Raw genomic sequence first — 14,924 nt, 5'->3', positions numbered from 1 at the left:
TTCCAAGGGGATTGGCAAGGCACTAGAATTCCTTGCTCTATCAGTCTCTGAATATGTGGCCGGATGCCTTCTTTAGCTTCCTTACTCATAGGGTATTGTCTGACCGAGACTGGGGAGGCATCGGCTTTTAACTCTACCACGACCGGTGGTACTTGTTTAGCTAATCCCATCCCTGCCTGCTCAGCCCAGACTCCAGAAAAAGTGGATAGCCATTCAGGGTCTGGCAATTGTTTGGGACCCTGCTCATGGAGGCGATACTCTTCTTTTAAATTTAAAACCAAACACGCTATAGGGGTCTCTCCCCAGGTAACTTCTGGTCCCTTTGAGGTGAACTGGACTTGAGCTTTAAGTTTGGTCAACAAGTCTCGTCCCAGAAGGGGCGCAGGGCACTCAGGAATCACAAGAAAAGAGTGAGTTACTTGATTTTTTCCTATTTCCAAAACTCTCTTAGTAGTCCAGGGGTAAAATTTACTGCCAGTAGCTCCTATTACCATAGTCTTCTTACTTCCTAATTGTCCTAACGGTTTAGTCAAGACTGAATGTTCTGCTCCTGTGTCTATTAAAAAATTAACAGGAGTCCCCTCCACAGAAAGTGTTACCCTAGGCTCAGGGAGGGGGTCCGAGCCCCGACTTCCCTAGTCTTCCTTCATAGCCAACACCTTGGGTTCTCTTGGCTTCCTTTTGGGGCAATTTCTGGCCCAATGTCCTTTTTCTTTACAGTATGCACACTGGTCTCTTTCAAGTGGAAGTTTCTGTTCTCCTGGAGGTCTTCTCGCCCTGTTGCCCAGGTACCCTGACTGTTCTTTTTCTGCCTTTTTTGCACCTACTACTATGGCCAAAATCTTAGTTAAGTTTCTCTCTTGGCTGCGATCACGCTGATTTTCTCTCGCTTCGAGCTCTCTCTTTTCTCTCTCTTGTTTTTCTTCCTCTGTCTCCCTCTTGTGATACACTCTCTCAGCTTCTCTCACTAAATCCTGTAAGGTATAATCTTGGAGCCCCTCTAGTCTCTGTAACCTTTTCTTGATATCAGAGGCAGACTGACCAGTGAAAGCCATAGCCACGGCTGCTTTTTGACCCTCTGAAGAGGGATCAAACGGTGTATATCTCCTGTAAGCCTCCATTAATCGTTCTAAGAAAACAGAGGGCGGCTCCACTGGACCCTGAAGGACCTCTCTTACCTTGGCCAAATTAGTAGGTCGCCGTGCGGCCCCTTTGAGCCCCGCCACTAGAGTCCGGCGGTAGACCGTGAGACGCTCCCTACCTTCCGCAGTGTTGTAGTCCCAATTAGGACGAGTCAATGGGAAGGTTTCATTTATAAGATTGGGGAGATTAGTAGGGGTCCCATCTTGTCCCAGGACATTCTTCCTGGCTTCCAGCAGGATCCTTTCTCTCTCCTCCATGGTGAAGAGGACCTGCAAAAGTTGCTGACAATCATCCCAAGTGGGTTGATGGGAGAACATAAGTGATTCAAGGAGCCCAATAAGCCCAGAGGGGTTTTCTGAGAAAGGAGAGTGGTTAGTTTTCCAATTATATAAATCAGAAGAGGAAAAAGGCCAGTACTGCAAAGGAATGAGATCATTAGGTCCTGGCGCTGGCCCTCCCACATGTGCTCTAAGTGGCAAGGCAACTGTTGAATCTGGCCCCCCCTCCTCCCCAGGGCTTCGGCCTCGGCGGCTCCTAGTTCCCCCCGCTGGTCCCTGAGCTCCTCTCGCTATTGGTCCCTGTGGCGGGGCAGCCGCAGGCGGCTGCTGGGGTAGGGGGTAAGGGGGAGGTTGGGAGTCCATCCAGAGGAGGTCGTCAACCTCTGGATAAATCTTGGGGGGTGCTGAGGGACTGGATTTTTCGGCTGCATCGGACTGGACAACCGCGACCGTCAGTTTCGAAGGATTTGGAATCCAAGGCTTGACCCACGGAGGTGGGAACTGAACAAGACTCTGCCAAGTCACAATGTAAGGGATCTGATCAGGGTGACCTCCTTCTTCCTGAAAAACAATTTGCCTGACGGCGGCGATTAGCGACAAGTCAAAAGCACCCTCTGATGGCCAGCCCACTCCAAATGTCGGCCACTCGGAGGTGCAGAAGGTCTGCCAAGGACCCTTTCTAACCTCCACCGACTGGTTGTGAGCTCTGACCCTCACCTCTCTCCAATGCTCCAGGGTTAGAGACAGGGGAGAGGAGGCAGATTGTCCCATTTCTAGAATAATAGCAGACACAACAAGAGCAGACACGAGACTGAGACAAAAAAGAAACCAAAAACGGCGGCGACTTCGCGTCGCCCACAGGCAACTTACAGATTCAGATGGCCTCTCCAAGGCCGGCCGATTTAGACCTTCCACCAAAGTGATGGTCTCTTGGCCTTCAGAGGGGTCCACCAGGCGTCGCCGGTCCTCCCCTGTTCCTCCTGGGGCATCCCCCAGGGCGAGCAGACGGTGGACATCGGACACGTCTATCCCTATCCACCCTGCGCTCTCTCCTGGAGCACGGTCTCAGGTACTCGTACTGAGCACAGAGCGTCACGCAAAACCGAAACTGCGATCGCACCAGATACAGATTCAGATGGCCTCTCCAAGGCCCACAGATCGAGACCTTCCTGGCCTCCAGAAACAGAACACAGACACCAGACCAAAACAGAACAGAAAATCTTACCTTCAAGTGGGTCTAGGACCTCTGGGTGGTCGCGCAAATCCCGGACGAGCCCCCAAATGAAAGACCCCCCGAAGGGAGACCCTCACTCAAGTCTCGGGACAGCCGCGAACCCAAGAAGACGCTGAGACCGAACCCAAGATGTATAGAGTAAGATTTAATAAAGCAACAACAAGCAAGCACATGAACCAGAGCTCTGGGGCCAAAACTCATACACCAAGCAAGGTGCAGAGGAGAATCGATGCCCGGCCCAAATTTTTCACAGGCTTATATAGGAAAAAAGCCAAGGGGGGGAGCAGGGCAGGGAAAGTACAAGTTTACGTCATTAAGGGGTTCTGCCAAGGGTTTTTCCAAGGGGCTTGTTTTTGCCAAGGGTTTTTTTCAAGGGGCTTTCCGTAACCAAGGGGTCGTGTCCTATATTTTGGCAATGTACCCGATCTTATTGGAACATTCTGAGGTTTGTTCAAACCCTTATCTCAAAAATGTTCTTGGCACAATCCTCAGTTGGGAGGGGTTGGACTAGGTTTGTTCCAGGAGACCCTTATCTAAAAAATGTTCTTGGAACAGTTTTCATTTGGGAGGGGGTCGGACTCTGGGGTGAAGAGTTCAGGAATGTACTCTGGGGTGAGAAGTTCAGGAGTGTTCCGGGAACAATCTCCAGATGGGAGGGGTAGAACTCTGAGTTGAAGAGTTCAGGAAAAGTTCAGTAATTTTCCTCCTTCAACAGAAATCCCTGCACCTCATGGGTCTGGAGACCCTTTGTAACACTATAGATTGAAGAAGCTCTGATAGAGGAATTGGCTCATTGATATGAGGATAGACAAATAGACACAATGAATCTCCAAGACCCACTGCCCAAGGGGACAGAGGCACCATTGGTCCTCTCTTACATGCCCTGTGGGATTCTCTATGCCCATCATGTGGTTGTCCTCAGTGTAATCCATTCCCACTTTCCATGTGACAGCCTAGAGGACAGCATATCTCTTTACAGAGGCTGGAACTTCTACTAGCTGTTTCCTTCCTGACTGCATTTACTGAATGTGTGATTTGGACATGAGTAAACCTCCTATGAGGTAAGTATACAAGATGTCTGTGGCACTGTCTCAAGGAGACAACCTGTGGACATGAGGATCACAAACATGGACATGGTCTGGTCAGTGTCACTCAGAAGTTAATCCTGGGTAACCACTGTCCAGAGAAAACCACCCTATACTCAGAGCCACCTGGCTTCTTCTCAACCAGCAGGTGACCCCTGGCAGTGACTAAGCATTATGAAGCTGAGTGGACATCTGCATCCATAAGCAGGTCAATTCTGAGGTTCTCCGTGATCTTTGAGAGCGTCTTTCAGAACAAGGGTGTGATGGTTTGTATATCCTTGGACCAGGGAGTGGCACCATCTGAAGGTTTGGCCTTGTTGGAATAGGTGTGACCTGGTTGGAATGGGTGTGTCACTGTGGGTGTGGGTATAAGATCCTCACCCTAGTTGCCTGGAAGTCAGTCTTCCACTAGCAGCCTTTGGATGAAGACATAGAACTCTCAGCTCCTGCTGCACCATACCTGCCTGGATACTGCCATGCTCCCACCTTGATGATAATGGACTGAACCTCTGAACCTGTAAGCCAGCCCCAATTAAATGTTGTATTATTTTTTATAAGACTTGCCTTGATCATGGTGTCTGTTCACAGCAGTAAAACGCTGACTAATACAGAAGTTGGCACTGGGAGTGGGGTATTGCTGTGATAGGCCTGACCATGCTTTTATTTGAAAGAATGTGGATTTGGGGACTTTGGATTTGGAAAGCAGTGGAATGCTTTCAATGGGGCTGTTGGTCATCCTAGTAGGAATATGGAAGACTTGTTGCTGGGAGTGATTTGAACTGTATTGACCTGGCCCAAGAGATTTCAAAGGAGAAGAATTTCAGAATGTGGCATGAAGACTGTTTTTGTGGTATTTTGGTGAAGAATGTGGCTACTTTTTGCCCTTGTCTGAAAAGTCTGCCTGAGGCTAAGGTGAAGAGACTCAAATTAATTGCATTGTCAAAGGAAGTTTCAAAAAAGCCCAGCAGAGACTTTGTTCTCTGGTTAAGTCTTATGAAGAGAAGTTTGAACAAGCATAGCAAGCTTAGAAAGGAAAAATATAAAATATATGGTTCAAGTATTAAGGGGGTACTAGGAAGTGAAATGGAGCAAAATCTTGTGTTCTAGGAGATAACAGATTAAGGGAGTGGGACCTTGGGGCAAGATTCTACCCAGCTTAATTAGATCCAGGCATGGTGGTACACACCTTTAATCCCATGAGACAAGCATGCTGATCTCTGCATTCAAGGTCAATCTACAGAGCAAGAACCAGGATAGCCAAGCTTAGGCAGTGAAGGATTTAGAAAACATAAAGCCAGTGTTAATGTAATAGTACAAGGGGATCGTGTTCTAGATCCTGTAAGCAGCAGAACTTGGCAGCTTCAGCCATGTGGCTCTGGCTCTAGAGTTAAGAATGGAAGGAACTACTGGGAAAATTGATGCTGGTTAGCTGGAGCTAAGGAATTAGCAGTGATTAAGAAGAGACCAGCATCACTGAGGTGAAATCTTCTGGAAATTGTTTTCTGGGAGCACAAAGAAGCTGTGTTCCAGAGATACCCATGGTTGTACCTCATGCTGCGGCTGGACTTGGTAATGTGTAAGAGTCACTCAGGTGGTACTGCTTGTGAAGGAATGAAGGGATCATGGAGAGAAGCTGAGGCTTAGCACTGTGAGAGTCCAGGGAAGGCCATTGGAGAAGGTGAAGCCTCAGCTGTGGTTGATGGCCCAGGACTGAAGGGGTCATGCAAAGGATTTGAGGCTTGGCACCCTGAAGAGAGCCTATGAGAGGCTATTGGTGAAGCCTAGTTGGAGTGGAACACCCCAGTGTATTGGAGATGTCAGTACCATGGGATAATCACCAAGAACAGCAGCCGTAGTGGAGTGGATCAACCTGAGCTTAGAGTGCTACAGAGGACAGAGATGGAAAAGTGATGCCAGCCCTTAGGAGGAGTCCAAAAGATCAAGTGGAACCCCAGACATTGAAACAAGAAGCTGTAACATTGAAATTGCCTTGGAGACTCAAAGATGTTAAAGATGCCAGAGCCATGGGATACATGCTGAGGAAAGCTGCTAATAGGGAGTGGAACCAGCCCAGGAGAAAGCAGTTTGTTGCAGTCAACAAAGATGAGTGGAGATCTGAAGACTGCTTTGACATCAGCCATGGAGATGCAGTGTTTGGAGTTTGCCCAGCTGGTTTCCTGCCTTCCTTTGGGGATTACAGTTAATTAAGTTGAATGAATCTCAGAAGAGACCTTGAACTTTGGACTTTTAATATTGTTGCAACTGCTATAGACTATGAGGACTTTGAAAGTTGGACTAAATGCATTTTGCATTATGCTATGTTAAAGTATGGCCCCCGTAGACTCATGTTTTTTAACAAGTCTATGGGGACCAGGGAGTGGAATGTGATGGTTTGTATGTCCTTGGACCAGGGAGTGGTACCATCTGAAGGTGTGGCCTTGTTGGAATAGGTGTGACCTGGTTGGAATGGGTGTGTCACTGTGGGTGTGGGTATAAGATCCTCACCCTAGTTGCCTGGAAGTCAGTCTTCCACTAGCAGCCTTTGGATGAAGACATAGAACTCTCAGCTCCTGCTGCACCATACCTGCCTGGATACTGCCATGCTCCCACCTTGATATAATGGACTGAACCTCTGAACCTGTAAGCCAACCCCAATTAAATGTTGTATTATTTTTTATAAGACTTGCCTTGGTCATGGTGTCTGTTCACAGCAGTAAAACCCTGACTAATACAAAGGGCATTGAAAAAATAAAATACCAATCTATCTAGTTCCCTCTGCCCACTTCCAACATCTTCAGTAGCCCATACCTAAACTGGTCCCTGACCCCAAGATTGTGACTTGTGGCTGAATGGAAGGCAGATTCAGAGGCCATGAATGATGGACCTCTCTCTTTCCAGTAGAGGCTGAGGACATATCAGAAAGTTTAGAGGCACACTTAAAAACATCCTAAATCACAGTAACTTCCATGGCCAGTAGTTGATACTGACCTACCTTCTGAAGCCTGTCTCTCTCCCACGGTATTTGGTGGTCTGGGTGACAGAAGGATTCCTGCTTATCCCCCACTCTGAACATATCCTCAATGTGGCTACACCTGGAAGCTCTGTGGGCTTATTGCTCTGAGGTTCAAGCTTTCCAGAGAATCTGTCCATGCTCTCCAAAGACAAGCAATCCTGTGCCACATATACAGAGACCACAGTTATAACCAACACTGGATCTCTGAAGACAGAGCCTGCCTGACATGTCCTTCTTTCCATTATGAGTCCTAAAATCCCGTGTGAAGAGTAATAGGCTCCTGCCTAACAGCTCCAGAGCACCACAGACAGACAACAACTCTTTCAACTTCCACCATTGTATGCAGCTTCCTAAAGTTGTGTGGGCATATGCCACAAACACAGATGGGTGCCCAAGGGCTCTCCTTGTGTTTGTCTTCTCAACGCCAATAAGACTTCCATGACCATAGAAAAGGAAGCCCATTGAGAAATCTCAGGAAGATGCTTGATTTCTGTAGAAGGTGGAGTTTTCTGTATCTGAGGCTTTTACTTCCTTTTCAGGGACACTGCAAGTTAATTATCCTACTTCAGTGATTGTCATGTGCAAGGAAGCTACTGAGGGGAAACCCAAAAATTACCAACAACTTCCCCCTATGGCATTGTTCTAGTGTCTAAGCTTTATCTGCATGATCCCTCTTCAAACACCAGAAACATATACAGGTATGCGGATTAGCTCCAGTATTGTCTGTAACAACAGAATTCTGGAGAAAGCTTTCCATCTTGTAAGGAACAATGGTTCCATAAACAAGGGCATGGCCACACTGCAGTGCCAGCTGATGGAGAAGGGGACGAACAAGGACCATCTGTGGACTGTAGGGAAAGCCCTGCCAACGTATTTAATAGCAGAAAAAATGACAGTACGTGTGAAGTGTGCTCCTTTTCAGCTTAGAATAGGGAGACTAAAGATCCAGTTTTACAAGAATGGCAGGTATAAGGCATATACACAGCTCAAAAGGCTAAAAAGAACAAGGAAGCAGACTTTTCCTTCATGGCTCCTTCAGGAGAACATGCCTGAAGAACTCTAAACTGCAGCTCAGTCAGTAACAAGCTTTCTAGGCAAGCATGAGGACGTGCCTAGAAAGTCCAGATCCCAATGTCCAGGGAAAATCAATCACAGCAGAACGTGTCTGTGACCACAGCACTGGAGTCAGAGGGTAGAGACACTCAGATCCCTGGAGCTCCCTGTCCAAGCAACATAGAAGTGCCAGGTTCAGAGAGAGATCCTGCCTCAAAACAGTAAGGTGGGGAATGATACACAGTGTTCACCTCTAACTTCCACACACAGAGGGGTGCCTACACATGCCTATGCATACACACATGAAAGCAAACTTACACATACATCCCCCCCCCAAAAAGAAAGATTAACAGAAAAGTTTAAAAAAGAGGGTTGCAGCTGAGAAGTTACCCAAAGTATGTGGAAATTGTTGAGAGCAACATGAACTAACAAGGTGCAGACTCGTATTCTCTGCACCTCTGCCAGTTGTGGGTCTCTGTGTTCCTCACTGTCTACTACAGTTGCAGAAGCTTTTCTGACAAGCATTGAGAGACACTATAATTTGTGTATGCAACAATAAATTTTTAGGAGTCCATTTAATGCTATGTCCATTTAGCAGAATAATGGTAATAGGTTCTCCCCTAGGACCTATGACACATCTAGCCACAGGTTACCATTCCGACAGTGATTCCGCCAAGTCTGAGTTGTATCCTGTGAAGCAAGACTGCATCTCCTTCCCTGAAGGCTGAGAGATGATTGCAGAGCAGGAGGTAGAGACACTGTTAGAGCCAGAGGCAGTGTACAAAGGAAACAGTGAGTGTCCTCCAGACACATGGGGCAGCTGCAGTTAGGAGCTCACTGTGGTTATGACAGCAAACAAAAGTCCCGTGAAACCTCAAGACAGACTGAATTCCTACATGGAGGCAGGTGTGACATCCCACCCTAACTCTTTCTTTAAAGAGTATTTACACTGGCAAATCAACCACACTCCAGTGGAAGGTCACATATCTATGGATAAATATATGGGCAGCACAAATTGCACTTGATGGGGAAGAGACAGAGGACTCAACGTTGTGTGGGTACGAAGAGGGTACAGATCTGGGGGAGTTAGGGATAGGAGTGGATATGGTCAAAACTCACTGTAGAAATTCTCAACAAACTAATACAAAGAAAAAGGTCAAGAGGAAACTAACAAGGTGTGTGTGTGTGTGTGTGTGTGTGTAATTTCCTACCTTGAGCCTGCAGACAGAAGAAAACAGAAAAGCAGACACATGGGGAGCCCATGCTGTCCCCTTAACACTGACTCCTAAACTGCATGAACTGTCATTCATGGTGACTCTTAGCACCAGGATGTCCAACGAGGAACCAGGAGCAGAAGAAACTGGAGTCATCAAAGTTGAGAGGCAGCCGAGCAGAGGGTTCAATAGAACTAATCCAATCCTTCTCCTCCACACATAAAGGAGGGCCGTGATTGGTGTAGGGTAGCAAAGAGGAGAGTGGGTTAGAAATCAGAGGGCAGGCAGCTTCTGCAGGGCACAAGTGTGTGTGCGTGTGTGTGTGTGTGTGTGTGTGTGTAACTGTTGCCAGCCCTACAACACTGAGAGTAGTTTTAGGATATAAAGCTGCCCCCTCACTTCCCTCTCTATCTTGCCCAACTGTCAGATCTTGCTATGCATGAAGTTGGGGCTCAGTTTCACCAGCTTAATAAGAACAGACTCTCATAGATATGTCCCTATAGGGCACTGATGAGGCTGGCATTGGAGCGGTCTGACCAAGACGACAGATCACAGAGCAGGAGGCCAGCAAGAGCAAGTCACAGAAGTCATTTCAAAGCCATTCTTGGATGACAGAAGAGGGCCTTGAGAGGTGGGTTCTGAGAACAAACCTGCCTCCTGTTGGGTCCAAGGAAGCCTACTGGTTGCTGAGTTCTTCTTGGCCTTCGTGGCTCTGATGTAGTTGTGGCCCCTGACATCTCTGCTGCCTATTTATTTCAGAAGACAGAGTTCTGAATCCCTTCTTTAACATCTTCTCCTTTGGGACAAATCAGAAAGATCTGTAGGTATAATCAACAAAATATCAGGGGACCGGACAGGAAGGGCAGGAAGCACCAGGCAGGATGTACAGTGTCTGCTGTAGGAGTCCAGCCCTAGTCTAGAAACGTGGTGAAAGTTCAGTTGTCGCAGAGGTTGAAGTGAAGAGGGGGTAAAGAGGAAGCTTTGGGAGTTGGGGAACGGTGAGAATGCCCCTAACACTGAAGTGGCTGATGTCTGTCATTACACATTCTTCACTGAACTCTGGCCCACATATTGGTCTTGAGATGGTAACGTGTGCATCCCTGTAGCTCTGCTGTTGTCACCTATGGAGGAGTGCAGCTGGGAAATCAATGGGACACTTGAGTACACTCCACAGTCAGATAGAGCCACTAGTCTTAGTGTCAGGTACAAAGCAGATTTCAGTGAGATGGCACCAGGAAAGTGCCTCTTTCCAGGAACCAGCAGTGTCAACTGCAAGTTAGGGTCTAAAGAAATCAGAGCTTGTGACAGTGACAGTGTCTAGCACGTGTGCAAGAGCAGAGGTCTCCCTGTGACTCTCTATATAACAGGGCCTACCAGACAACTCCAGCCAACCCCCAGAGACAGGGCAGGACAGAATGACAGCCACCCATTTCTTCTAGCATTGCAAGCAAATGCTCCCTCCATAAGCACACAGTACTTTGCTGCAGTTTGGATGGAAAATTAGGAGATGGAAATCCAACAAGGAAAGGGTGAGGGGCACCATGACTCACTACCTGAGTTGGGTTGACAGGGTGCTCCCAAAAACTAATGGTAAGGAGGCCCTGACTTGAGTACCACACAGGGATGCCAGAGGAGGCTGCGCAGGACAGGACTCTTCCCATCCTGATTTCACAAACAGGCTCAGTCTATAGCATCCAGAAACTCCAGGGCATAAGGTCCAAAGGGTCCAGACTGCATCACTGAGGTAAGAGAAGCTAAATCAATAATCCCTATGTTGCTGAGACACTAGGCTGTCCTAAACATTTTATATTTGCTGTTAGCCTTGTCTCATTTTACTCTAGTGAAACAACAGGGACGGGACCAGACAATTTAAACAACGGGCTCAAGGTCACACAAGTAGTCTTCAATGTTGTAACATCCCAGGACTCAAACGCAGTCAGCTTAGCTTGAGTGCAGAGCCTACATTTGAAATCTACACTTCAAAATATATCTCTCTAAAGGTGATTTTGCTCTCGGGATCGTCCTCTGACCCAGAAGGACACAGGTAGCCCGAGGGGACTATCTTGTGCGGTATGACTTATCCTCACTGGGATAACACCCAAAGTGGGAAACGGAAAAGCTTATCTAGATAAGAAAGACTATAAGAGATTTTCAGATGAGGGGAAATAGGAAGAGGCACACACCAAGACCTACACAGTGCTGAGTTCTGTGAGCAGGAACCCAGAGACTTCAGCTGACTTCACTGGGAAGAGTGAAGAAGTCAGCTAGGAAACAGACAAGGCTGAAGGACAGGCACTGTGAGGAGCAAGTGTGGAGAAGGAGATACTGAAGTCTTCCCTCCTATGCTTTGTTCCAGAGCCATGGGGATGGCACAAAAGAGCCTGACACTGGGCTGGGTAACTGCCATCTTGCTGTTACAGATGGCCATTGCAGAACGCCCCAGGTGGAGCCTGAATGGCAGGCCCCGGGTATTCTCAGACCTGAGTGTTTATGAGATCAAGATTGTGCAGGACTTCCTGATGGACAAAAAAGAGCTGCAGCTGCAGCCATCTGAGACACCAACTTTGGGCAAGAACTCAGTATACCTCATAGAAATGCTGCTGCCCGACAAGGAGGATGTGTTAGATTTTCTGGACAAAGGAGAAAGGAGTCCTGTGCGGGAAGCCCGTGTCGTCATCTTCTTTGGTGCTCAGAAGCATCCTAAAGTCACTGAGTTTGCTGTTGGGCCCATGCCATTACCAATCTACATGCGAGAAATATCTCCCGGGCCTGGGCACGATCCATCCTGGGCATCTAGACCCATTTCCAAAGCAGAGTACACCCTCATCTACCGTACGCTGACAGAGGCCACCAAGCCTCTGCATCAGTTCTTCCTTGACACCACTGACTACTCACTAAAAGAACGTGTTGAGGACTATCTGACCTTCACATATATGGCCCCTGATGACACAAAATCTGGCCAGCGCTGTAGCTGGTTCATGTTGCAACGCTATATGGAAAGCCACTTCCTGCAGCCTACAGGTCTGGAGATCCTTCTGGATCATGGAAGCACAGAAGTCCAGCACTGGAAAGTGAAGCAGCTCTGGTATAACGGCAAGCTCTACAACAGCCCAGAGGAACTGGCTCAGAAATACGCAGATGGAGAAGTGAGTATACTGGTCCTCACGGAGTCAGTTGATAAGGACATAAAGCAGCCCCTAGTCTTCTCTTCCTCCAATATCCCAGAGGACTTTCCCACTACCAACAGCATGGCTAAACCCAGAGTGTCTGAGCCCCATGTTTCTAGCTATAACGTAGAGGACAACACGGTGTTCTATAGAGACTGGATTTTCTCCTTCCGGCTAAGACCCTCCTCCGGTCTGCAGATCCTGAATGTGCACTTCCGGGGTATGCGTATTGCATATGAAGTCAGTGTACAAGAGGCGGTGGCACAGTTTGGAGGACATGTATCTGCAGGCACTCAGGCCAAGTACATGGATGTGGGCTGGGGCCCTGGCAGTGCTACTCGCCAGTTAGCCGCTGGCATTGATTGTCCAGACACAGCCACCTTCCTGGAAGTCATTCATCACTATGACACCGACAGACCAGTCTCCTATCCACAAGCTCTCTGTCTCTTTGAGATGCCAGCAGAAATGCCAATTAGGCACCACTTTAACTCCAACTTTAGAGAAGACTTCAACTCCAGTGCAGGGACAAATGGACACATGCTGGTGCTACGGACAATCTCATCAGTCCTCCACTATGATTATATTTGGGACTTTGCTTTCTACACTAATGGAGCAATGAAGGCAAAGATGCAAGCCAATGGCTTGGTACATGCCACCTACTACCAGCCTGAGGAGATGCGCTACATCTCTCAATCACACACCCATGTATTCAGCAACATTCACACCCACCTAGTACATTACCGCATTGACCTGGATGTAGCAGGTAAGATTCAGGACCACACCAACTCAGATACTCAAATACTACCCACATATAGCTTTGCTCCATGCATTGGAGCTAAAGAGTACTAGGAGATTGTTTCAGCCACGTTCTGTGCAAAAAGAAACACACGCCACTGGGAAATGGTAGTAGTGAAGAGTACCCTAGGGTTTCTCTGGTTGTGCAGTGTGCATCTTATTGGCTCTAGAGTAGAATATTGCATGGACATAGGGAATTCCATGGGAATTAAACGATGCTTTGGCCTAGCACTCTGTGATGGGTTTTAGTACCGTTTGAGGGTGCTCAGTGTGTTTCTTATAAATGTCATCATAAGAAGAAAAGTGATATTTGGCATCACATCCCATAAATGAACAAGGCCACCAGAAACAGATAGGTGGCTTCCACATGCTCATTCCCACTGGGCCCTCTGGTCAGGAATACAAACAGACTGTCTGCGTCTGCAAGCCTGCAGAAACGTGGGCTTCCTGTTCTACATGGTTAAAAATAGACACACTGGAGCAGGCTCTCCAGAGAATGAATGGTGGGATCGCAGTGAAGATGCGACAGTTGCCAGGAATGACCCTCGAGCTGTCCTCTAGCTTCTCTGGTTTCTGGTTTGCTTGGTCTTCTAGCCCATGCTGCTAGCCCAGTGTCTGGCCCTAGCCTGGCATCTTCTTGGCAGTTGTCTATGGTTATGGCTTAGTTGGAGACCCTGGGGTAGAGGAAGCCAGATTTTGTTTCAACAACTGATTCTTAACCTTTTCCCCCTCCTGCCTCCAGGCACCAAGAACAGATTCCAGACACTGCAGATCATTCGGGAAAACATCACCACCTCTAAGAACCTGAGACATCAGGCACTTGGAAATACCCTAAAGCAAGCAAATTACACCCAAGAGCAACAAGCAGCCTTCTACTTTGGAAAACCGCTTCCCAATTACCTAATCTTTAGCAACCTCCATACAACCCACGGGATGGGCCACAGGAGCAGGTACCGTCTGAAGACCTACTCCAAAATCCATCAGGTGCCACTGCCAGGCTGGCAAAAGAAGCAAGGTGTCTCTTGGACCAGGTGAGTTTGGGAAACACAGCCAGGGATTCCCTCACAGTGATTATGTATTCTGTTTGGGCTTTTGTCCTGGAAGGTTCTTTTCTATGTTTGCATCTGAATATGCATCCTTGTGCACCCCAGGAGGGGGTGGAAATGCGTACAGAGATCCTGCCCCTAAGACGGTGATGGGCAGTTTTCCAGACCCCTAGGGTATAAACATGCATTATGGAGAAGGACTAAATTCTCCATCCTTGACACTGGGGGTGTTACCTAGAAAGAGATCAGATGCAACTCTTGTGCCCAGAGCCATTGGCTTCTTGTCTACCTGTAGGTATCCCTTGGCTGTGACTGAGTACCAAGATTCTGAGAAGTGCAGCAGCAGCATCTACAGCCAAAATAATCCTTGGGATCCCCCTGTGGTCTTCGAGGATTTTATTCAGAACAATACAAACATTGAAGATAAGGTAATGTCCTAGTACCCACTGCCTACCTCAGGTCTGTTGCCAACCACTGCCTAGACCTGTCGCTGGTTCCAGCAGTCGTAGTTACTGAGTGGTAGGTAAATCCAGTGTCGTAGCCGATGGGTCTGCCTTTTAAAAGTGGAACTGAGGACATCCCATGAAGTCTGTGGGCACGGCAAGTCAGAGTGACCTTAGGTGGCTAGTACTCAGCTCTGCCCTGCTCACTGAAGCCTTTGTCTCTCCCATAGGATTTGGTGGCCTGGGTCACAGTGGGCTTCCACAACATACCCCGTTCTGAGGCTAGTACCAACATGACCACACCTGAGAACTCTGTGGGTTTTGTGCTCCGACCCTTCGTCCTCCCTGGCTTCTAGATACAACTACAACAACATCAACCACTACATCCCTGGAGACAGAGCTTGCCTGATGCTCCCTCCTTTCAACCACAATAGGACCTACAACCCTGTGTGA

The 14,924-nt window shown here is 47.9% G+C and overlaps 1 protein-coding gene across 1 annotated transcript; it reads left to right on the top strand.

Annotated features, from left to right (window-relative positions):
- Window positions 1–11,380: 11,380 nt before the first annotated feature.
- On the top strand, window positions 11,381–14,924 carry LOC110296761 (diamine oxidase [copper-containing]-like). The gene is given in 5 exon segments (XM_021165532.2): window positions 11,381–12,950; window positions 13,725–14,013; window positions 14,324–14,456; window positions 14,702–14,808; window positions 14,810–14,924. Coding segments are annotated over 5 exon segments (2,214 nt in total).

The sequence above is a fragment of the Mus caroli genome, unplaced genomic scaffold (genome assembly GCF_978045245.1).
Source record: "Mus caroli unplaced genomic scaffold, Mus_caroli_1 scaffold_7, whole genome shotgun sequence".
In the NCBI taxonomy this organism is placed as follows: domain Eukaryota; kingdom Metazoa; phylum Chordata; class Mammalia; order Rodentia; family Muridae; genus Mus; species Mus caroli.
Note: the sequence above shows the minus strand (reverse complement) of the source record. Positions and strands in the feature narration are given on the sequence as shown.